The sequence below is a fragment of the Callorhinus ursinus genome, unplaced genomic scaffold (assembly GCF_003265705.2).
Source record: "Callorhinus ursinus isolate GAN/ISIS: 27379988/994484 unplaced genomic scaffold, GSC_fseal_2.0 scaffold19, whole genome shotgun sequence".
Classification (NCBI taxonomy): Eukaryota; Metazoa; Chordata; class Mammalia; order Carnivora; family Otariidae; genus Callorhinus; species Callorhinus ursinus.
Genome location: NW_027397081.1, coordinates 5191296 through 5216702, shown reverse-complemented (window position 1 = coordinate 5216702; position 25407 = coordinate 5191296). Strand labels below are relative to the sequence as shown.

Below are 25407 nucleotides of genomic sequence, written 5' to 3'. Positions count from 1 at the left end.
TGCTGTTATTACCAAGTGTTTATTGTTCACTTCTAATCAATTTAGATTGAAATAACCTTTTTTTTTTTTTAAACAGAGAGATGAGTGGATGACGGTTGATTTTATGTCTGTTAAAACTGTGTCCTTATCATCACTCAAAGCTGACAAGGCGGCTATGAGGAAAACAGAGCAAGAGAAAACCCAAGCCCTGGAACAGGTAAGAGTATTGAAAATGCTTTAACTTCCAATTTGCCTTTAATAAGCAATGAGATATTTATATAAATGCAGTTTTACTTGTGAAATATTATATTCTCTTTTGTGGTATTTAATAACAGTGGGGATAACTATGAAATGTGGCAGAAGTTCTTAAAGATGAATCTCCTGTAGGAAGCCAATTTAATGCTATACTAGATTGATAAATCCAGGGCATATATAGTTGGAGATACTGAGTTTGGTTCACAGCTCGGATTCAGAAGAGTTTCGGGCTTGAACTGTGCTGCCTGTGTGGTCTGAAACTCTTCAAGGTGAGACTTTATTTGAAACTATACTCGTGTTGATAGGGCTTTGAAGTGCTTGGCAGGAGTGAATGCCAGTGCTTTGTGGAGGATCACACTGTCAGTTTAGGCATCACAGGTTTTCCAGAAGAAAGCTTATAATCTAGAATCACAAAATACATGAAAATACAAGGATAGTTCATAAATGGCAGTCATCTGAAATAATGAACAGTAGAATCAGACCCACAAAACCTTTATCTGTTGGGAGTATTTAATAGCTTTATACAGTATGGAAAATGTAAGAAATAAAATATTTTTATGAAGGCTGATCTGGGAAAGAGCCAACAAGAACTTGTAGAAATAAAAAATACCACAATTGGAATTAGAATTAGAAACTCAGGAAATGAGTAAACAACAGATTGAATATAGCTGAAGAGAGAATTAGTGAACAAGAAGATCGTCTTTAAGAGTTTACCTTGAACACACCATAGAGGGACAAATAAATCAAAAAGGTGAGAATGATCATAAGTCCTGTGAGCAATGTTGTTTTCTGTCTGCCCTCCCCCCTTAATTTTAATTCTGAAAATGCTGGTGTGGTACATGGTATTGGCTTATTAAGTAAGCAGCTATTCATATGGAACATTTGGAGGGCAGGGATTTTGGTAGCATCTTGACTAAGCTCTGGAAGGTATCTTTGTCTCTGAGACCTGACGGAGTCAGAGTCATTGTGTTCAGAGAGGAGAGGGAGAGTACATGTAGCAACAGGGGATGACCAGTGTGCATGGAGCTGCGTGAGGTCTGGAGGTTGGGATTACCCAGGCCATGACAAGCTTGCTTCTGAAATCCTGCTCTGCTATTGTTGGTCATTGATGTGTTGGCGTGTTAGGGTTACCTGGCTTGTGGTCTTATGTTTTGTTCATATCCTGTTTAGGCCTGTTCTCCATATCAAACCATAGAACATAGTAAACCCTTGAATATCTTTAGCAGATTGAAGTAGTGACCAGTTACTCTTAGAAATATGATTACATAAAACCATCTTCATTTTCCTAAGAAATGGTAATAATTTTTTCTTATCTTACCACCTGTCCAGCTTTGAATTCCAGGCTTTCTAATTAACATAATCTTTTCTTACAAACACTTACATGAACTTGTCTGATTCATTTGAGCCAGCATCCATGCATCTGCTCCGTTGCCTCTAGAGTTTTTGTCTTTTGCATGTGTGTCATCTTTTTCATTCCTGCTGGAGTGCCCCTTATTAGTTGTGTGTCTTCTCTGTGTGCTTCAGTTGTCTCCTCTGTACTGGAACGGAGTTCGTGTGTGTGATGAACTGGGGACGGCCCCTGGAGCGGGTTCAGGCCCTGATTTACTCTTGTGTGGGCAGTTTCAGTAAGGTCTTCATTTCTCACCCAGCACCCTGCGATGGGATGTCAGGTTAATCTTTACAAAGTCCAGCTCTGATCATACTGTTACTCTGTTTAGAAGTCTTCGTGATTCAAGGGAAGGGGAATGTCTTAACCGTTTCTAATGTTTCTGGTGGAAGAAGCTCAACTAGTGGTATTTTGTGCCACCCTCTTTCCTCATTCTGTCCTGAGGATGTGGAGTAAATTTTCTTCTGGAAAATTGGGAGAGAATGCACTGGGCAGACTTGGCTTAGCCCTGCGCTTCCTGCTTATGGACCAGGCTGCCTGCAGAGCCCATGTGCGGAGTCGGGGGAGGTGGGGCTGGCTTGGTGCTGACTACGCCTGGGGAAGTCTGCCTCATTGTGCCGTTCAGTTAATAGGCCCACTTGGGTTTTATTTATTTATTTATTTATTTAAAAGATTTTATTTATTTATTTGAGAGAGAGAGAATGAGAAACAGAGAGCACGAGAGGGAAGAGGGTCAGAGGAGCAGACTCCCCGCCGAGCAGGGAGCCTGATGCGGGACTCGATCCCGGGACTCCAGGATCATGACCTGAGCCGAAGGCAGTCGCTCAACCAACTGAGCCACCCAGGCGCCCAGGCCCATTTGGTTTTTACTGAAAGAAAAATTCTCTTCCAATTTAGCCTTCATCAGCAGTAAAGGTAGTTTTTGTCTTTTATTTCCTTAAGGTTTTGTTGTCTTTATAACTTGTTCAGAGCTTGCATGGAAAAGAAAGATGCCATATTTACTCTTCTCCTTTAAAGGCCCCCACCCCCCACCCCAGAGCTGCCACGAATAGAGTCAAACACATTGGTTTGGATTGTTTCTCTTAGGTAATTTGTACCCCAACCGAACTAGTGTAATCACTTTCCCTCATATGTCTCTGCAGAGTCCTGGCTCTGCATCTTTGTTCATCTGGTTCTTTCTCAGTGAATTCCCTTTCTCTCTGTAAGTCTGCATCTTGTTTACCCGTCAAGGCCTAACTTGATAACGTACTAAGAAGTTTTTCCTCTTTAACTGGAATAAATGGACCTTGCCTTAGAATCATGTTGATTCTTATAATGGGAGTGGGGGTAAAATGAAGATAATGGGAAGAAGTCTGATGATGGTCCTTCACTGACGTTTCAGTGTGAAGTATGTTGATTTTATGTCTCTTCTGTTTTTTTCAGGATATCATTTCTTTTGTACTCTAGGCTGGTGTTTTTCAAAATGTAGGTCATGTAATTGAATTATTGCAATCAGCACTTAAAAATATAAAATATCAGCTTGTATTATGTGTAATAAAGATACTTTTTAAAAGACTTTCTTTCAAAATTTATTTATTTATTAGAGAGAGAGAGGAGGGAGGAGGGGCAGAGGGAGAGGGAGAAGCAGACTCCCCACCGAGCAGGGAGCCCGATGCGGGGCTCGATCCCAGGACCCTGGGATCATGACCTGAGCCGAAGGCAGACGCTTCACGACTGAGCCACCCAGGCGCCCCAACCAACAGTGTATGTTCCTTTACCGTACTTAGTATCTATATGGTCAAACTTTTAAATTTTCGTCATGCTAATTAATGAGTGAGAAATGACATTTCATTGTTTTTATTTGCATTTGACTGATTACTGTGAGAGATCTTTTCATTTTTTTTGTGTCATTCAGATTTCTTATAGTACGAATTGCTTATGTGTTCTACTTGTTTTTCTTTTAGGGTTGTCTTTTTCTTACTGATTGCTGGTAGTTGTTTATACATCCAGTCCTTTTACTGTTGTATGTTTTCACATAATATCTCACAGTTTGTCTGGACTGTTGTCAAGTGTTCTCCTCAGTGTGTAACTCCAGCCTTTTGTGTCCTGTTGAGAAGCTGATGTGTATCTCTGAGTATCTGCACACGACCACTGGAAGAAATTCCTTGGTTATAGACCCTTGGAGGTTTTGCAGTAGTCTAACAAGGGAGGTGACGGAATCTTTTTTGGTACTAACTAAATATCAAATCCTTATGGTTTTGCTTGTCTTCTACTTGAACTTAAATTTTGTCCTTTGAAGATTCTGTACTGTTTTGTCAGCTCACGAATATTCTTTAAAAGGTTAAAAAAATTTTTTTATCCACCATTTTTGTTTTCAGTACTGTGGCTGGTTCATAGTACTAGAAAATAACATTTAACTCTCTTTATTCTTCTCCACCTAGTTCCTGTACTAAGAAACATTTTCTGACCTTCTGAGATCAAGTCAGACGCCCCAGTCTGTGGCTCTCTAGCGTGCTTTACCTTCACAGCACTCGGCCGTATCGGACTTGCTTCATTCTCTTTCTCCTGTCTCCAGACCGCCGTTGTTCTGATGGGAAGGGCTGCCTGCCTTATTTGTTCGAGCTGCAGTGCCTGGCCCAGTGCTCGGAACACAGGAGGCGCTTGAATGGTGACGAGGCTGCCGTCAGCTCTTTTCCAGTCGTGGCCACCGTCATCTGACCAGATTTCTGCCTCTGATCTTGCTCTTCTTCAATCTTCCCTCCACTCTTTGCTCTTTGTGGAGTTCAGAGTCACTTGCATGATTCACCATTGCCCCAGCATAAAACCCCAACAGCACATGGCCCTCATCCCTAATGATTCTACAACCTGGCCTCTTTTCACTGCTCACTCATACTTCTAGGTTTTAGACAATCTGGATAATTTTAAGTTCCTTGAAAATTTTCTGTTTCCTCTAGGGTTTTATGAACATGCTGTTATTCCTTCTCCCTGGAGCATCTCTGTGCCTTCTTCCCTCACAAGAGAATTTGGCTAATTCCTGCTCCTCTTTGGGTCTAAGGCTGCACGTATTACTGCCTCTAGAAAGTCCCTGATCTTTCAGTGTGAGAGAGGTTTAAGTTGTGTGTGGCTTTAGCACTCTGCACTTCTGTCCTCAAAGCCCTTGTCAGTTACTTGTTTATTGTCTCTGTCCCTCACTGTCTCATAAGCTAGCAAAGGCTGAGTTAGGCACATTGACTGTTTATTAGATCCTCTGCATCTAGAGCATTTCTGATTCATAGTAGGCATGAATGTTAATTTAGATGTTATTTTTTTGCGAGTTGCAGAAGAGTGTCACTTAGGAGTGTTTTAAATGTTTGTCCAACATTACAACTGTTAACTGAGTCTCAGATATATTATTTATTAACATATTTTATGGTGAGGCTATTTTTAAATTTATGATCTCCAAAAATGTTTCGTTCTAGTCCAGACTGCTGGAGAGAGAATTGAATCCATACTGGAAAGATGGTGGGACAGGTCTTCCACCAGAAGACTGTAACGTGTCATCACTTACCAAAGGTATCTCTAGATTTTGGTTGTAGCCAGAAAGGCGTGCCTTATAACTTGGTATTCCTAAGGGAATGACCAAGGTTAGTTAGTAGATTGACGAGATTTGGTTATTTAAATATTAAATATTTCTGCTTGGTGCTACAGTAGTTTTGATTATGTCTGCAATTCTCTGTATTTGTTTCTGTATTTGCAAAACAACTAAGTTTTTGATTATCTGATGTGGAACCCATATGGTTTCATGTTATGAGTGCCTATGGATTATTACTGACGGGTCAAATAACATAATGGCAAAGCAAATAAAATGTGTGCAGTCTTTTGAGGCCTTTTTTAAATTTAGTACCTGGGAAGATTATTTTGACTATATATGTTTGGGAGCAGATTGACTAACTGTATATATTATTATACTTGATAATGTTTCCATATATGAGTTTCTGTTTTGGATGAATTAATACAAAGTATGATTCTGTGAGGATATAATAATGCTTTGGTTTGTTACAAATTCTCTAACAAAATGTAAAGTATTAAATCTGAGATTTCATGAAAATAATGTATAAATATTAAAGATGTGATTTCATATCTTCAGAAACTCCTACTTTGCCAGCATTCGTAAAATTTGTTATTTACCTTAGGATAGTGCTGTTATTTTCAAGCAGATGGAGATAAAATATTTAAGTGTCACATAATCACACTTGAAACCATAATTTAAAAAATATATGCCAATGACGTGTTGCAACAACTAGTCTGTGAAAAGTGTATGTAACTACAGCTAACCCAGTGCAGAGAGGGGCAGTGTCAAGTATGGGGTTATCTTTTCCTTTTAATGGTTTATCAGAATAGTTTTCTGCTTTTTGTTGTATTGTTTATTTTTATTTTAGCCATTCATAAAGATTCTTTTTATATTTCATGTGGACGTGTCCCTAGAGCCACCCTGTAGGTTTGTTTATAATTTTTCTTTAGCGGTTTTGTGGAAGCTACTAGTAATTGTAGCATTTTCTTTATTGTTTTTCAGCATGGGTAGAAATGTTTTTGCTGGATTGCAACATAGTAACTGTAGTCACACAAGAATCTCTTTGAGATACTTTTTTAAATAATTTAAAAGCAAAAGTTTAGGGCAGTAGGTTAGCTCACTGAACCATTCCTATGTTGGGCTAATTTTTCGATCCACGCTTTTGCCATCACTGTTGTCAGAGGACAGTTAGTCATTTGACCTGGGGAACACTTAGAATTGACAAACTGAATCTTTGGGTGTTTGCAGCCAACTTCTTGAATGTGGAAGACTCAAAGTTGTACTGTAGGTAGTATCTTTCAGCTGCCTGAAACAGCATAATCTAAGACATGATGAGAAAAATGACCTAATATAAAGCTTTTAGAGAGCCTTTTATCTTTTCCCCTTCATATCAGGCTTTCACCACCTACCTTTCCCATATTATTCTTATTTAGAAGGTGGAAAATGACAGGTTCTGTCTGTCAGAGGTTCAGATCCCAGAGTTGACATTAAGTTTTAAATGATCTGCAGGCTTGACTGCATATGCAGATAGTGTAGTCTTTCTGTTTAGACCAGTGGTCGGACTGAGCTGGTTAGGCACCTAACAGTGTTAGCACTTTAGTATGAGGGAGCTATGTAGAGGTGACATAGTGTTAGAGTTAAGGACTCAGAGTTTGGAGTTAGGCTACTTGGGATTACAATTTAGGCATTTCCACTTAGTAGCTTTGTGATTTTGGGGAAGTTTCTTGACCTCTCTGAATTCAGTTTACTCATTTTTTTGAATGTTTTTATTTAAATTCCAGTTAGTTAATGTAGTGTAAGCTCAGTTAAAGGTGTACAGTTTAGTGATTCAGCACTTCCATACAACACACCTTGTGCTCATCATGACAGGTGCGCTCCTTCATCCCCATCACCTGTTTCCTCTTCCACCCCCTCCCCCTCCACCGCTGGTCACCATCAGTGTGTTTTCTGGAGTTCAGAGTTACAGCTCTAGTTTTTAATTCCTGCTTTACAAGAAGAGTTTAAGTAAATTCTTAAAGTTCATGGCTAGTAAGTATCCAAACCAGAATTTGAATCCAAATAGTTTGGCTTCAGAGCCCAGTCACTTCCCAGCATGCACTTCTGTACCTCTCAAAGATGGAAAGCGAAGCATACTTTCACCCTTTATTTTGTCATACGTCTATGTTGGATTTTTTTCTAGAGTGAGCATGTAATTTGTATTTGAAAAAAATCTATTTAAAACCAGCCAGCTTAATTTGATGTCAAGTTCAAGCATTTAATTTTCTGCCAAATTGGCACATCCAGAGGTTAAGGAGAATAGCTGCATAAGGACATACCCACACACAATAAAAAACCCAGGATGATTCAATATAGTATTAACTTATGAAGTCTCATTCTTTAGAGATAGAAAGTAAGAGTTTTTCTGTTACTGTTTGTTGCCAGAGGTTTTGCCCTTGCTTATGGAAGCAAATTTTGCAACTCAAAAGCATAAAGCAAATCAGAATTTTCTTGCCTAAAATATTTTTAACGGGAAATGTCCTTTATGCAGCATTAAATGGAAAGAATGGAAAGAATAGAAAACGTCTGCTGGCTGCATCTGAACCAAGTCCGCTTTCCTGTGCACCACCCCTGGGCCGCGTCATCTCCTGACTCTGCCCTTGCCGGCCCCTGCACGGTTGGCCTGCTACCCCTCTAAGCCGTTCCCCGCAAGACAACCGTAGTGGGGTTCTCCGAAAGTGAGGCCAGTGCTGTCCTAGGCCCTCCTCCTCTCAGGTTCTTCAAGGGCGTCCGTGGTTCTTGGGGTAACAGCAGACAGCCTTCAGGAGGCCGGGCGGACCTGATCTCTGGCGGCTGGGGCTCCCCCCGCAGGCCGTGGCTGACAGGCTCGCAGGGCCTTGGCACAGGTTCCCTCCCATTGCCTGGCTAAGTCCTTGTCTTTCAGAGTCAGACTGCTACAGCGTCCTCGGAGGGGCCTTTCCTGAACTCCGCACAAGGGCCGCGAGCTGCTCCACGTGCCGGTAGCTCAGGGTCTCTCGGCTTCAAGACCCGTCTTACAGTAGTGATTTCACACGTATTCACGTGGTTATTGGAGCGCCCATCTCTGATGAGATTATCCGCTCTGTGTGGGTAGAGAGTGGCCCTTGCTGCTTACCTTTATCCCCGGCAGTTCGCACAATACCTTTATTAAGTGAATAATATGATAAGCTACTGAGCCAACGTACTGTGTCAAGCAAAATGTGAAAAAACAGCATTTTGGTGAATGTTTGGTGTTTGTTTTATCATTCCTTTCATTATTACCTGGTTAAGCTCAGTTTAGAAATGAAAAAAGAAAGATAAATTCTCACTTATTGAATATTGCCTAAAGAATATGTATGCACCTGTATTTTATGTAAGAAAAAAGTAGTTTCTCAGTCTTTGCATAACACACACTCCATGTAGGAATAATAGTAGTCAGCATTAAATACAACTCTTATTTTCATAACAACCGTGCATCTTTATGTCAGAGCATTCAGAGTATGTTGCCTCTCAACCTAAATTTACAGTAAAAGAGGTTTTCAGAAATAAATACTTATGAAATTGACAAACTACAACAGGTTCTTGAGGCAAATAGCTCTAAAGCCTGGACAGAAGGCTCCTTAGTTTCACATTGTCTAGAAACAGTTTCACAGATCATTCAGAAAATCAGCCTGGAGGTAATCATAATAAACCACATTTCCCGTCCATGCTTGAAAGCCGATCTTGCTTGAGAGTTGATGAGATAACGCCTGTTGTTGCAGGTAGCAGTAGGGCTTCACCCTGATACGTAAGCTTTGATTCTGGATCAGTTTTCTGGCATGGGCAGGTCAGGAGTTATCCCTCAGAATCCTCATCCGTGAATTTCAGCAAGTAAGCATCCACGTTATCTTTTCCTTCAGTCTGCAGCCTTTTCTGAGAAACGGTGAATATCATCTCAGATGTGTTTACTGTGGCTTTTGTTTTTAAGAGTTAGCACGCCATTTTGTCAACGGAAAGGCAGAAATGACTTCTCAAGGCAGCCAGGGAGCCTGGCTAGAACACGAATGGAAACCAGTGGGAATCCCACAGGATGTACAGAATAAGAGGTGGTTGTAAGTGCTAGGAAGGGAGCTTCCCAAACCATTTCCCCACGAGTGTGGAGGCGAGCACGGCCCCGAGGGACTGCGGCCGCTCCCGGAGCCTGGCGTCATGGCACCGTGTGCGCCGGGACTGGGTACCCCTCTCCATGTGGGGCCAGCGGCCAGCACCGCTCTCCACCTGCCTGTCCCTCTCCAGAGAAGTCGTGCAAGGACAGTTCATTAGTTGCCTTCTTAGCGCCATCACAGGTCACCCCGTGGCAGCTTTGCCCAGCCGCCGTCGTCCTGCAGCCTGCGCCTGCCCAGTTTACTCGTGTAACAGGGAGGAATGACGGCGCCTGTCTCACGGAGCTGTTGTGGGGACTCAGGGAGAAGAGCTTTCAGCTCAATATCTGGGAAACGGTAAATACTTAATTATGATGACAAGGTCAAATACTTGTCCTTATGATGGAGTGTTTTGGGAAGATTTTATCAGTAGTTCTTCTGTCATGGTTGAGGTGCCATATTTTTATAAAAATTAATTCGTTAATCTTGATCTTTTTTCCTTAGAAAAAAAATTAAGTAGACAAGTAAGTACACTGTTCTCAGCATTCCAACAGAATTATTTTTAACCATATTTTAGTAATGGGAATATTTGTATAATTTTAAAGTTTACATGGCACATTTACATATGAGCTCATTTTCCTAGCAACTGTGTGAAGATAGCAACGTAGGTGTTATTGTTCTAAATTTTATAGCTTGGGAAACAGGCTTAGAGCCGCTGGCTAGCTTGCACGTAGTCATATGAGTGTCCCTAGAACCCAGGTCTTCTCGTGGCTCGGTCCGGGTTTAGTTACTTCGGATTCTTCTCTACGAGACTGTATTTGCTACTCTGGAGTTAGTAGAAATTATTGTCTACAGACTATTCTGATGTATTTCTGTTCTTTCTGTGTATATTTTCACTCTCTGTTTTTTGGCTTTCTCTTTTAGAATCTTTTGAGTTGGAAGAAATTTCACAAGCGGCTTATATCAACTGCCTTATATTATCGAAGCAAAGGTGCAAGGAAGTCAATGACTTGATTAAGATCTTACAGCTAGTTTGTAGGAGCAGCGAGACTGATATCTAGGTCTCCTGATACTTAGCTTATTGCTAGTTTTTTTTTTTTTTTTTAATTTATCTTTGAAAAAAATGGGGAATGCAGCCTGGATTCATTTGGTTATATTTTGTGTCCACCAATATTATAACCTTTAATTATAGTGGGAAACATATACTTTTAGTCTCTTAACTTTTTGCTTCAGATATAGGTATATATTAAATGTATATTAGTGAGTTTATTATCGTTATTTGATATATCTTTATCTCAGCATAGTGGATAGGGACTATGTTTTATTCATGTTTTTACATCCTACTGTGTTTAACACATTTTCATATTCATAGTAAATATTTACTAAATGTTAGATTGAATTTCATGATGGATGGTGCTGCAAACTGGTATTTTTTTATTTGCTTTTAAAATATCTGAAAATTTTTCCTGTTAAAAATATTTTATTATTGTATCTGTAATTATAAGATTAATAAGACTATTGAAATAGAACATATCAACTAAAGATGATATTATATAAATATTTCTAAGATTGTGAATTTTATTCGTAACTGAATTCACTGAAAATTTTTATTCTTGTTTGATTTCCTTGATAAATGTTAACACAGAAAAATAAAAGTCTTCCTTTTTCTCTGAGATTTTTTTTTTCTCTGAACAATGTTAATATATTGGTGATTGTTCAGGAAATCTTCACTCTGCCCATCAGCATTTTATCAGTTTCAGAGATGGCTCTGAAACTTGTGTAGCTGGGACATTAACATAGGTATTAATGATAGTGGATTTCTCTTTGTGTAAATTGAAGACTTAGACTAACTTCCTTCACTAATTGCATTGTTCATTTTGAACTCAGACTATATAAAAAAGAGAGAGAGCAAGAGCAAAATAAGCTTGAAAGGAAAGTGAATCATTGAGTTAACTAGAGATCTAGGTTTTGAAGTACAAAGTTTTTTAGACCTGTAAAGAAAGACCCATTATCTTAGAAGATTCTGATTGCTTAGTAAAGACAAACTTTTGAGATTTGAGTGAGACTGGAATTAGAGGATTGAAAAATCTTTTTTTTTTTAAACTTTTTATTAAAATTTAACACCTGCAGAAAAGTACACAGGTCATTTAACTGTACAGACTGATCATTTTCCCGAAGTGAAAATATCCGTGTAATCAGCACACCTTTTGAGAAACAGAACATTATTAGCATCCCGAAAAGCTCCCTTTGTGGCCCTTTTTGTCACTATGCTCTTGTCAGAAGGGTGACCACTCTTGTGGTTTCTAGCACCAAAGTCAGTTTTTCCTGGAATCATATAGTAAGTACTATGCTTCCTTTTGGTTCCTGGTGCTTGTGGTCCCATTTTCAGATTCATCCATGTTGTTATGTATAGATGTAATCATTGATTTTCATTGCTGTATAATGGTCAATTTTAGGAATATATCATAATTTAGGCTATATATCCATTTTACTGATGGTGAACATTTGGATTGTTTTCTAAGCTGGTATTACTGCAGACTTTTCCACTATGAAGATTCTTATACATGTATTTTGCAGTTTCTTTGTGTTTTTTGTTGATTATAGAACTGGGGTGATCTAAAGCAATCTTATTTTTGGACAAGGAAAATCAGGAACAGAGTTTTGACTGAAGTTAGTTGATTAGATTTCTTTATGCATATCAAAAGTGTGATGTGTGTAGAAGGAAATACAAGTGCTTAATAAAGTTTTTTGAGGGCACTCAGATTTCATAGTTGGTAATCATGACTGCATAGAATAATTTGCTTTAATATATGTTTCAGTATTTTCATCTGTAATTTCCTTATTTGTTCTTCATGCAGTATCTGAGGTAGCTTTTTCCCTGCTATGTGTGTACTTTTATTCTTTATTTCTGGGAATGCCCTGCCTATTCTTAGCTTTGTTTATAGAAATCCCACTCATTGTTTTAAGCCTGGTCTGTAAAATATTCCCTGACCTACCATTTAGAAATAATTCATCTCTCTCATTTTTCTGTAATTACTTACATCTTTTTTTAATTTTTGTTGCATAATATCCTTATTATTACTTTTATACTCTTACTTTTATACTCTTAGATTGCAATTTTTTTTTTGAGGATAGCTTTATTTATTTTTGCCTCCTCAGTCCCTAAAATCTGTACCTTGCACATATAGGTAGGTATATAAATAATATGTTGGGGGGCACCTGGGTGGTGCAGTCGATTAAGTGTCCAACTCTTGGTTTTGGCTCAGGTCGTGATCTCAGGGTCATGAGATTGAGCCCCACGTTGGGCTCTGTGCTCTGTGCTCAGCACGGAGTCTGCTTGAGATTCTCTCCTTCTCCCTCTCTCTCTGCCCCTCCTTCTCTCTCTCTCAAATCTTTTTTTAAAAAATAAAAAAATAATATGTTGAATTTTGTTTTTTAATATGTTGAATTTTAAATGCACTTATGATTCTTATGTGTTCTGGGAAAAATACCTAATTTATACTTTAGAAATTATTATAGAAGCAATAAATATTGATTCTGTTATAACCACACGAAGAGTATAACTGACATTTAGTATTGGAATTTAGTTTCAGTAGTAGAAGATGGTGGCTTAAGCTGGCTGAGGAAGTCTTACCAAAGAATGAAGGAACAAGCTGAGAAACAGAATAGAAATTTTGAAGATGTTGTGGCTGAAAGATACGGGGTGAGTACTGATATTAATGAGATAGGTATTATATTTAGTTATATGAGAAATAAGGGTCTTCAACTTTGTCAGTGTTTTGTGCCATGAAGCTCTTTTGAATTAAATGGATATTAAATCTCTACTACTGTCTAGTCTACTATCCATTAAATTGAAGGATTTTTTTTATTTTATTTTTTTAAGATTTTATTTATTTATTCATGAGAGACAGAGAGAGAGAGAGAGAGAGAGAGGCAGAGGGAGAAGCAGGCTCCCAAGGAGCAGGGAGCCTGATGTGGGACTCGATCCCAGGACCCTGGGATCATGACCTGAGCCGAAGGCAGATGCTTAACCATCTGAGCCACCCAGGCGCCCAAATTGAAGGATTTAATGCTGAAGCCATTGTCTACCTTTTTTTATCATGTAAACTTCTGTAGCATACTTTTATTGACATGATGAGTATAAAAGTTAAGTATGTACAATTTAAGTGTGTGTGTTTAATGTAAAAATAACATTTTCTCATTGTGAGAAAATTTAAATAATGCAGGAAATCATGGCACACCTCTTGAGATAAACACTGTTGAAATTTTGATATATTTCAGAGTTTGTGTGTATTCCAGAGATTTTGTTATATTCCAGAGTTTTGCAATATAACAGGTTTTTAAAAAATATATTTTTAAAATAAACACACACACTCTTAAAACAATGGAACCATAATATTTTACATGACATTTTAGAACCAACTCCCCCATTTACCATGCGTGGATGATCTTAGTATTTCATTAGTTAGTAGTCTTTTTTTTTTTTTAATTTCTAGAAAAAAGCAGGTTTAGAAAATAAGATGTCAAGAATATGGGCAAGCAAAAGAGAGAAAAATCATTCTTTTTTTAAAGGAATCTGTGTTAAATTTTGATGTATACATTTTCCCAGATTGTTTTCTGTTTGTTACATGCTTTTAAAATAGTTAATAAAAGTAGGCTCATAGAACACGTTCTCCTTTTTTCACTTACGAGTATAGGCATAGTTGGATGTCAGTAAATATATACATTTTAATGATCTCTTAATATTTTAACATGTATTTGTATGGATTTACTGTGTATTTATTTACTTAATTGTCAGTGAGGGACATTTATGTCTTTTTTCCCCTGTTAAATAGTATTGTACTGATAATCTTTGTTCAGTGTGTTTTGCATACTTATCAGGTTTTTTTCTTAAGATGAATTACTGTAAACAAAATGGTTACTTTAAAGGGTATAGACATTTGAAGTGAGATATATATTGCCGAATTTCTCTACAGAAAGGTTAACAAATTACATTCCCATTACGGTGACTCATCTGTCACTTGGTTTTCAAAAGCAGGGCTCTCATTCTTTTAGTCTGCTACTGTGTTTGATAAACAGATTTTTTTTCATTGCTTTTATTTTTATACATTTGTTTTCTAGTGAATTGGTATATTTTTTCATATAGTTTTGGCCATTTGTATTTTTAAGTGAGTTGATTGTTGGTAACATTTCCCATTTTTCTTTTGGGATATTGATTCTTTAAGATCTTTTAATAAGTCTGTTCACGTTTTTCTCTTAGTTTCATATTTGCTTTTGCCTTTGTTTATATTTGCTATGGGTAAGTTTTGAATATTGTTATCTAACAAAATCCATCAGGTTTTTCTTTCATAACTTAATATTCTTGCTGTAATTCATTGAAAAGCCTTCTTCACCCCAAAATCATAGCAATGTATGTCCGTATTTACTTTGAGTACTTGCTCAGGTTTATTTTTTATGCATATCTTTAATCTTTCTGGAATTTATATTTGTGTATGTTGTAAATAGGCTTCTGACTTTCCTTAAGTCTTCAAGTAGTTATTTATAATATATTGGATAAATTAATCTTTTCCCACTAATTTGAAATGACACATTTATTATATATTAACTTGTCTCTTATAAAATAAGTCTGTTCTTTTACTCTCAAATCTGCTCTATTCATTTTTCTATTATTTCCTAGAATTAGTATATCATATTCTTAGAATTATTGTAGTTTTCAGTAACTCATACACTTTGCAGATAAGTAGTGAACACCTATTATATGACAGGGTAAGCTTTTTTTATTAGTTATTAAAAAATTAGCTCTTCATTCCTACATCTCTTTGTTGTTGTTAAATTTAAAATCATTTTGTCAGGTTAAAGCTTGACAGAAATAAACATTTCCCCAAAATTTGTCATAAATTTACAGATCTCTTTTGGAATTTTGATTTGAATTTAGCTAAATGTATTGATAAATCAGGTATGATTAATATTTTTATAATGTTGAGTCATCTCCTAAAATATTGGATATTTCTCTATTCAAGTTTCATTTATGCTCTTCAGTAAATTTCTCTGTGCAGTTGTTTCATGGGTCCTTAAGGTTTAAAAGTTTTTTTCCAGTTGTGTATTGAATCTTTTTTCCTTTATGTTTTCAGGCTTTCTGTTGGTGCTAGAATGCCAATTTTCTAAACTCATGTCATTAAATCTAATTTTTTAAATTGGGTCATCTGGGAAGATAGTTATATGCAAATGATGATTACTTTTGCTTTTTCTCCTCAGTATTATGATATTAGACCTTATTTGTCCTCTCGAAATAGAATTTCAGAACTTTGATAAAAGCACTGGAAGCTAGTTTTGTTTTTCCATTTAAAATGCCATTATGAAAACACGTCTATTAGTATCAGCCTCGTAGAATTGTTGTGAGCATTAATAAAAATTTGAGTACTTTTCATGTGCCAGACACTGTTGAAGTGCTTCATGTATAATTAATTCTTTTACTACAGCAGCAGTACTATTATTTTTGTTTTGTAAATGTGGAAACTGAGGCACACAGGGGCTGACTACCTTCACCACAATTAGATGGTCAGTCAGTAGATTCAAACCTAGGTGCAATCTCCTGGGACCCATTTAAATGATGTAAAGTAGGTAATATAATGAGCACTGGATAAATTGTGGTCATTGCTGTTTTTGTTGTTTGTATCATTACGATATTTTATTGAATCTAAGAAGCCACTAAGTGTAGACACACCATTATTTCATGTCTCAATAAGGAGGAAAAAAGTTGCCTTTGAGGTAATGCTTTCATTATGAAAATACCCCCACCATCATTTCTGTTCTATTCATGTTACTCAGTTTAAGAAATATGTTAAATCTACATTTTTAAATAATTAAAAAAAATGAAATGTTATGGATTATCTCTGCCTAGGTTAAGATAATAACTTCAGCACGTTTTAATCCCTCATCTCACCTCTCAGATTTTGTGGAAATAATTTGAAAAAAAAATTTTTTAAATTTTTATTCAATTTCCAGTTAGTTAACATATAGTGTAATATTAGTTTCAGGTTACAATATAGTGATTCACTTCCATGTAACACCTGGTGCTCATCAGGACAGGTGCGCTCCTTCATCCCCAGCACCTGTTTCATCCCTCCCCCTGCCTACCTCCCCTCTGGTGACCATCAGTGTGTTCTCTAGAGTTAAGAGTCTGTTTCTTCGTTTGTCTCTCTTTTTTCCTTCCTTTGCTCATTTGTTTTGTTTCTTAAATTCCATATATGAGTGAAATCATACGGTATTTGTCTTTCTCTGACTGCCTTATTTCACTTCATAATACTTTCTAGCTCTATTCATGTCATTGCAAATGGCAGGATTTCATTCTTTTTGATGGCTGAGTAATATTCCATTGTATGTATGTGTATACACACACACACACACACACACACAATACTGCCTGTGTTTTCTTCTAGGATTTTTATGGTGTTATTTATATATACACACACACACACACACACACATATATATACACATATACATATATGTGTATATATATATGTATATATGCCACATGTTCTTTATCCATTCATCAGTCGATGGACACTTGGGCTGCTTCCATAATTTGGCTACTGTAAATAAAGCTGCTATAAACATCAGGGTGCATGTATCCCTTTGAATTAGCATTTTTGTATCCTTTGGGTAAATACCTGGTAGTGCAATTGTTGGATCATAGGGTAGTTCTCTTTTTAACTTTTTGAGGACCCTCCATACTGTTCTCCAGAGTGGCTACACCAGTTTGCATTCTCACCGACAGTGCAAGAGGGTTCCCCTTTTTCCACATCCTCGCCAACACTGCTGTTGTTAATTTTAGCCATTCTGAGAGGTGTAAGGTGATATCTCATTGTAGTTTTGATTTGTATTTCCCTGGTGATGAGTGGTGTTGAGCATCTTTTCATGTATCTGTTGGCAATCTCTATGTCTTCTTTGGAAAAATGTCTATTTATGTCTTCTGCCTATTTTTCAATTGGACTATTCATTTTTTGGATGTTGAGTTTTATGAGTTATATATTTTTAGATACTAACCCTTTATCAGATATGTCATTAATATATTCTCCCATTCCATAGGTTGCCTTTTAGTTTTTGTTGACTGTTTTCTTCGCTGTGCAGAAGCTTTTTATTTTGGTGTAGTCCCAATGGTTTGTTTTTGCTTTTGTTTCCCTTGTCTCAGGAGACATACCTAGAAAGAAGTTACTACAGCCAATGTCAAAAAAGTTACTTACTGCCTGTGTTCTCTTCTAGGATTTTTATGGTGTCATGTCTCACATTTAGGTCTTTAATCCATTTTGAATTTATTTTTGTGTCTGGTGTAAGAAGATGGTCCAGTTTCATTCTTCTGCATGTGGCTGTCCAGTTTTTCCAATACCATTTATTGAAGAGAATTCTTTTCCCATTGGATATTCTTTCCTGCTTTGTTGAAGATTAATTGACCATGTAATTGTGGGTTCATTTCTGGGTTTTCTATGATGTGTCTGTTTTTGTGCCAGTACCATACCGTCTTGATGATTACAGCTTTGTAATATAGCTTGAAGTCCGGAATTGTGATGCCTTCAGTTTGCTGTGGCTATTTGGATATTTTGTGGTTCCATTCAAATTTTAGGATTGTTTGTTCTAGTTCTGTGAAAAATGCTGTTGATATTTTGATAGGGATTGCATTAAATGTGTAGATTGCTTTGGGCAGTGTAGACATTTTAACACTATTCTAATCCATGAGCATGGAATGTCTCCATTTCTTTGTGTCCCTTTCAATTTCTTTCATTAGTATTTTATAGTTTATAGAGTACTGGTCTTTTTAGCTCTTTGGTTAGGTTTATTCATAGGTATCTTACTGTTTTTGGTGCAGTTGTGAAAGGGATTGATTCCTTAATAATCTCTTTCAGCTGCTTCATTATTGGTGTATAGAAATGCAACAGATTTCTGTACATTGATTTTGTATCCTGCAACTTTACCGAACTTGTTTATTAATTCTAGCAGTTTTTTGGTGGGGCCTTTCTGGTTTTCTGTGTATAGTATCATGCCCTCTGCAAATAGGGAAAGTATTACTCCTTCCTTGCTGATTTGGATGACTTTTATTTCTTTTGTCTGATTGCTGTGGCTAGGACTTCCAGTATTGTGTTGAATAAAAGTGGTGAGAGTGGACACCCCTGTCTTGCTCCTGACCATAGAGGAAAAGCTCTCAGGTTTTCCCCATGTAGGATGATATTATTTGTGGGTTTTTCATATATGGCCTTCATTGTGTTAAGGTATGTCCCTTCTAATCCTACTTGTTGAGGGTTTTTCTTTTTTCTTTTCTTTTTTTTTTATGTTAATGTTAGTCACCATACAGTACATCATTAGTTTTTGATGTAGTGTTCCATGATTCATTGTTTGAGTATGACACCTAGTGCTCATTGCAGTATGGGCCCTCTTTAATACCCATCACTGGGCTAACCCATCCCCCACCCCCACCCCTCTGAAACCCTCAGTGTGTTTTCCGGAGTCCATCGTCTCTCATGGTTCATCTCCCCCTCTGATCCCACCCCCTTCATTTTTCCTTTCCTTCTCCTAATGTCCTCCCTGCTATTCCTTATGTTCCACAAATAAGTGAAATCATATGATAATTGTCTTTCTCGGCTTGTCTTATTTCACTTAGCATAATCCCCTCCAGTTCCATCCATGTCAATGCAAATGGTGGGTATTCATCCTTTCTGATGGCTGAGTAATATTCCACTGTATATATGGACCACATCTTCTCTGTCCATTCATCTGTCGAAGGACATCTTATGAATGGATGTTGTACTTTGTTAAATGCTTTTTCTGCCTCTATTGGAATGATCATATGGCTCTTATCCTTTCTTTTATTAATATGATGTATCCTGTTGATTGATTTGTGAATATTGAACCACCCTTGCAACCGAGGAACAAATCCCACTTGATTGTGGTGAATTGATTTTTTTAAATTTATTGTTGGTTTGTTTGTTTGTTTGTTTTTTTAGAATTTGCGTCTTTGTTCATCAGAGATATTGGCCTGTGGTTCTCTTTTTTTAGTTGTATCTTTATCTGGTTTGGGTATTGGGAATGATGGCCTCATAGAATGAATTTGGAAGTTTTCCTTCCTTTTCTATTTTTTGGAATAGTTTAAGAAGAATAGGTATTAAGTCTTCCTTAAATGTTTGGTAGAATTTGTTTGTGAAGCCATCTTTTTGATTACTGATTCAGTTTCTTTGCTGGTTATCCATCTGTTCAAATTTTCTATTTCTTCCTGTTTCAGTTTTGGTAGTTTATATGTTTCTAGGAATTTATCCCTTTCTTCCGGGTTGTCCAGTTTATTGGCATATAGTTTTTCATAATATTCGTGTATGATTGTTTGTATTTCTGTGATGTTAGTTGTTATTTCTCCTCTTTCATTTGTGATTTTATTTATTTGGATCCTTTTTCTTTTCTTTTGGTAAGTCTGGCTGAGATTTATCAATTTTATTAATTTTTTCAAAGAACCAGCTCCTGGGTTTTATTGATCTGTTTTTTTTTTTAATTTCTACATCATTTATTTCTGCTCTAATCTTTATTATTTCCTTCCTTTTGCTGGGTTTGGGTTTTGGTGGTTGTATTTTTTTCTAGTTCCTTTAGGTTGTTTATTTGAGATTTTTCTTGCTTTTTCAGGTAGGCCTGTATTGCTATATACTTCCCTCTTAGGACTGCTTTTGCTGTATCCCAGAGGTTTTGGACCACTGTGTTTACATTTTCACTTGCTTCTGTGTATTTTCTTTTATTAACTAATTTGAAATTTTAATTCCAGTTTATTACAAGTTTTTAAAAATATGCATCTTATTCTTGACAATTGTGTTAAACTTCACAGCTATAAGAACAATTATTTAGACTTAGCTATTACATTTACCATTCGGTTTATAGTGTTCCTTCCTTTTTCAGCCATCTTTGCCCTAATTGCCTTATGGTTTGGCTTAATGATCCTGAGTGATTTCCCCTGCACCTAATAGTAAATGGTTTGCTTTCTGATTCCTTGTATTTTTGAAAATGACTTTCTTTTGTCCTTGCCAGGTAAGGATAGTTTGACTGTGAATTGAATTCTGTAAGGAATTATTGCCTTGTCTTTTTCTTTCATAATTTGATCTTTATTCCATTATCCTGTAGCTTGTAGTATTTAGTATTAGAGATGAAGAGTTGATAACAGTTTTACTTTTTTTTTTTTTTTTAAAGAGGAAGAGGGAGACAGAATTGTAGGCACTGAGTGTGGAGTCTGACATGGGGCTCAATCTCATGGTCTCAATCTCAGATCATGACCTGAGCTGAAATCAGAAGTCTCATGCTCAACTCACTGAGCCACCCAGGTGCCGCAAGAGTTTTACCTTCTTTACTTTGTAGGTAGTGTGTTATTTGCCTACTCCCATCTGTTTACAGCTCATGCTTATTGCCTCCTTCTCTGATCTAATTTTTGTGAAGAATTTTTTGTTTTGTGCATGTATGTATTTTGAGACTCAAGAATTAGTGTTTTTTTGGTAAATATTTATTTTATTTTTATTTTTTTAATATTTTATTTATTTATTTGACAGAGAGCGACACAGTGAGAGAGGAACACAAGCAGGGGGAGTGGGAGAGGGAGAAGCAGGCTTCCCGCCAAGCAGGGGGCCCGTTCCGGGGCTCGATCCCAGGACCCTGGGATCATGACCTGAGCTGAAGGCAGACGCTTAACAACTGAGCCCTCCAGGCGCCCCAAGATTTCTTTATTTTAGAGGGAGAGAGAGTGAGAGAGTGCATGCACATGAGTGGGGGGAGGGGCAGAGGGAGAGAATCTTCAAGCTGACTCCACCGTGAGCGCAGAGACTCACTTGGGGCTTGATGTCACAACCCGTGAGATCATGACCCGAGCTGAAACCAAGAGTCAGAAACCAAGAGCTTAAGCCACCCAGGCACCCCCAGAATTAGGATTTTTTTATGTATGAGTCTTTATATGCTTCATTTTCTCCCCTCTCCTAAGGCTACCAGATGAGCCCTTCATACCTGGAAAATTAACTAGAGAAATTTTCTTATATTACTTTTATAATTATTTTGTTAATGCTTTCTTCTGTCTTCTCTCTTTCCTTCTGGTAGTATTCATGTATGCATAATAGACTCTTAGAATTAATTGTCCTTGTGTCTTTTTTCCTTATTACATCTGCTTACCATCTTTTCCTAAGTAGAGAGAATGCCCAGGCTCGTGTTGAATTAACTAGTATTGGATGCAATACTTTCTGTTCTTCTGTTCACTATATCTTTATGTTTTTGGACACATAGTTTTCATTTACAGGTTTTTCTTTGTTCTTGAACTCTTGTTTTTCATGAGAGTCTGTTATGTTTTAGTAATGTAGCAGCCTCTTGAATCTCACTGACAGGAATTAATTTTTTAGAAATGATGGCTTCACTGTTTTCTGTATAATATTTTGTTTTAGTGTTGGGCATTTGGTATAGTGGATCTTCTTTTGAGTTCCCAGAATTTTTCATTATTTGGTAACTTTTTGTTGATTAATCACATTTTTTTAAGCATTTATTTTAGGGTAGTATATTTAGTTTGCTAGGACTACCATAACAAAGTTCCATAGGCTAGGTGGCTTAAACAACAGAAATCTAATTTCTCATAATTCAGGAGAATTGAAGTCCAAGATCAAGGCGTTACAATGTTTGGTTTCTCCTGGGGTGGCTCTGCCTTTCAGCTGTGTCTCTCACGTGGATTTTCTCTTTGTGTGCTCATCCATTCTATGTCTTTGTATTTCCAAATTTCTTCTTCTTTTAAGGATGTCCATCAGATTGAATTAGGGCCCAACTGAACTTTTAACTTAATCACATCTTTCAAGTGCCTGTCTCTAAATGCTGTCATGTTTTGAGTACTAGGGGTTAAGGCTTCAACCTAGGAATTGGAAGGGGGCATACTTAAGCCCTTATCAATTAGGATGATCATATGGGTCTTTTCGTCTCTTCTTTGTTGGGTGACAGTATATCATGGCACAGTGGCATATGGGGGTACAAGTCATTGAACCTTCTTTAATTTTAGATATTTTGTTTAATTTCTCTCCTTTGTAGTCACTGGAAGTATTTCAGTCAAAATTAGAAGAAGCTGAAAAAACTGCATCCACCAAAGAAGATTATAAACGAGAGCGGTGGAGGAAACCAGCATACTCAGATAAAGCACAAAGTAGTCAAGAAAGTAGAAAATCAGACTTGGTAAAATATAATAAAAATTTAAGGCATAGATATAGTTCAACAGATACTACAAACACCACCAATAAAGATAAGTCTAGTGGTGATGGAAAAGATAATAGGTTTGGGTCTTTAGAAACCTGTAGAAGACGATCCAATCCAAGGGAAAATCAGGACTTTTCTTCTCTTGGAAATTTGCAACCTAAATTTTTAAGACCCTCTGATGATGAAGAACTGTCATTTCGTAGCAAGGGCAGAAATTTTGAACCTTCTAGTTCATCTTCAGCATTGGTTGCTCAGGATTCTGTGCGTTACGGTTTTCGAAAATCTACAGAAAACAGTGAAGAAAGTTTTTCATCGTGGAGCCAATCCAACGAAAGAGAAGGAGACAGGAAATCTTCATATCAAAGATCATTAGAAACTAGGGGCAGTGTGGACTCTGGGCACATTTCAGAAGACGTGAGAGAAAAATCACAAGATGAAAGCCTGAGAGATGACTCTCTGAAGAAAGAGCATCTGCAGGACAGGAAGTCTCCATTTGCCGGGTATTTTGTTTGTTTTTTAAACTGATGAATGAATATTAAATTGCAGAGGATTCAAAGAAGTGAGCTGTATTTGCAGAGTATTGTTTATAAAGTAGATATGAGTTATGTTCTTCTGTTTCTTACGTTTTGTGGAAGAGGTAAGATACGCACATTTAACAAAACAGTAGCCTTGTTTTATGGGTTGCATTGCATTTCACAGTTTTATTTAACAAATGGAAGAAGAATTCAGTAGCTATATTATCTTAAAATTTGTTGCTTTTTTGCAATCTAAAAAATGAATTGAGTTCATAATCCCTTTAAATGAATATGCTACAGGAAGTATTTTGGTAGACTGTTACTGCTGCCTTATTGCTTTCCAAAGGAAATTGTTCCATTGTTACGTGTAATCATAATTGTAAATATTGCATGCCGAGTGGAGGTCTGGGAGATTGAAGGAAAATATGCTGCCATAGCCCACATATGAAGTGAAAACGGTATATGAAAGATCCTGCAGAGGGAAGCAGGAATTACTGTCACTCTTTTTCAGAGAAAGAAATAATCCCCTTTTGACAGTTGACAGGTTTTAAAGATGTTAGCATTTTAAAAGGAAAATATGAATAGGGTAGTGGTTGCATCTGTAATAATTAGGAAAATAGGTAGCATTGACTGGTGTTATCTTGAACCTGTGGTACTTGTATACAGGGCTGGGTCAGTAGAACAGGAAACCCAGGTTGAGTGGGATTAAACCTAGGAAAAATTGATTTAGCTGTAGCGCTGGTCTTCATTGGAGATAGCCAGAAATGGAAAATAAGTGTCCAAAGGATAATGATTAGCTTATGCTAGAATGATCATCAAACTATGTTTAAAAATACCTCCAAATGAATGAGACACTTCAGGAGGAGGCTTTAGGAAATGATAGAATTCGGTAGTGGCAGTATAGATATATCAGCACTGTGGTTTGGGCTCGTGAGCCTGGTGAATTGTTTCTGTTAGCAATTCCATCTGAAGCCATGGATTCTAAAGTGCCTTGTATAGCTTTTAGTGGGAGGAGCTGGCAAAACCTGGACCGAGTGGTGGGAGCTCCACTCACGTGGGCTCTGGTTCAAGTCAGGGCTTTGTTCCCAGGAAATCAAGGGAGAGATCTAGTTGTATTGACTGCATAAACATAACAGGGCTTAGAGAATGTCTAAGGCTGTATACATATGCAGTTGCCCAGGCTTTACTCCAGGTACTCTGGAACGTACACTGTTTCTCATCCCCACCTGCTGGTAGGATGAGACTCTTTATTTTCTTTCATCGTCAGGGTTGCTCCAACATTTGGTCAGTCTGCAGGTTTTGACTTCTGTGACTACAGCTGTGTGTGAAACAGTCTTTCACTCAGTATTTCATCTGGTTCCATATTTGTAGGTCGTATTTAAGTTGTAAGTTTCCTACAGAGTTACTATAATATAGGCATTCATTAGAAGATATATATATATATATATATAAAATATTATATTATAAGACTTATTTATTTTTAGAGATAGAGCTCAAGCAGGGAGAGTGGCAGAGGGAGAGAATCCCAAGCATACTCCCCGCTGAGCGCAGAGCCTGATGCAGGGCTCGATCTTAGGACCCTGAGATCTTGACCTGAGCCGAAATGAAGAGTTGGATGCTTAACTGGCTGAGACACCCAGATGTCCATGAGGCCAGTATTTTTGTTAGCTGTGTTATTTTGATGTTACAGTTGGTTTGAAGCTTTCTATGAGTTCCATGATTGACTGGAGAAGGAAAGAACAATCTAGAAATTACATATATGTGAAAGACAGAAAAATTCCTGAGCCTGTGTGAGTGATTGGAAGTAAGAGACCAAGGAAGGATGTTGAAGAATGCGTATTTTCAAGGACTAGAAAGAGTCAGTGAAGGATTGTGAGAAGCTGTTAGTTCGTGTGAACATTATCCTAGGTATATGCTGAATTCTTTATAAAATGCTAGAATTCTAGGGAGCTTTAGAACTACTGAATTTTAGGAGTAGGGGAAAAAACTCACAGAACTGATTTTAGAACTAGAAAAAAGTAGTGTGACTCCTGCATTTTCCAAATGGGGAAACTGAAGCCCTTGAGGTTGTGACTTGCAGAGTGTTATGTTACCTAGGGTTACCGGATTTAGCAAACAAGGAGAAGTATGTCCCTTGCAGTATTTGCACAGACTTACACTAAAAAAATTTTTTTGTTTACCTGCAATTCAAATTTGACTAGACATCATGTTTTTTATCTGGCAGTTGTATGTAACACTTAGCCATTTTCTGAGTTTGTGACATTTTTACAAGAGATACTATATATAATTATATATAAAAAACTTAATTATATATTTAAGTTACATAGCTTCACAATGTATATATTTTTCTGGACCTTGTTTTTTTTCTTTCCCAATCGTTACCTTTAAAGA

At 37.1% G+C, this 25407-nt stretch overlaps 1 protein-coding gene across 2 annotated transcripts in view; it reads left to right on the top strand.

Annotated features, from left to right (window-relative positions):
* Positions 1-25407, top strand: part of CWF19L2 (CWF19 like cell cycle control factor 2) — a 119934-nt gene that overhangs the window by 12314 nt on the left and 82213 nt on the right. For both annotated transcript variants that reach the window (XM_025893721.2, XM_073903676.1), the window contains exons 5-8: positions 77-196; positions 5059-5152; positions 12853-12968; positions 22340-23001. In XM_025893721.2, coding sequence (XP_025749506.1) covers positions 77-196; positions 5059-5152; positions 12853-12968; positions 22340-23001 — 992 coding nt within the window. The remainder of the gene's footprint in view (positions 1-76; positions 197-5058; positions 5153-12852; positions 12969-22339; positions 23002-25407) is intronic.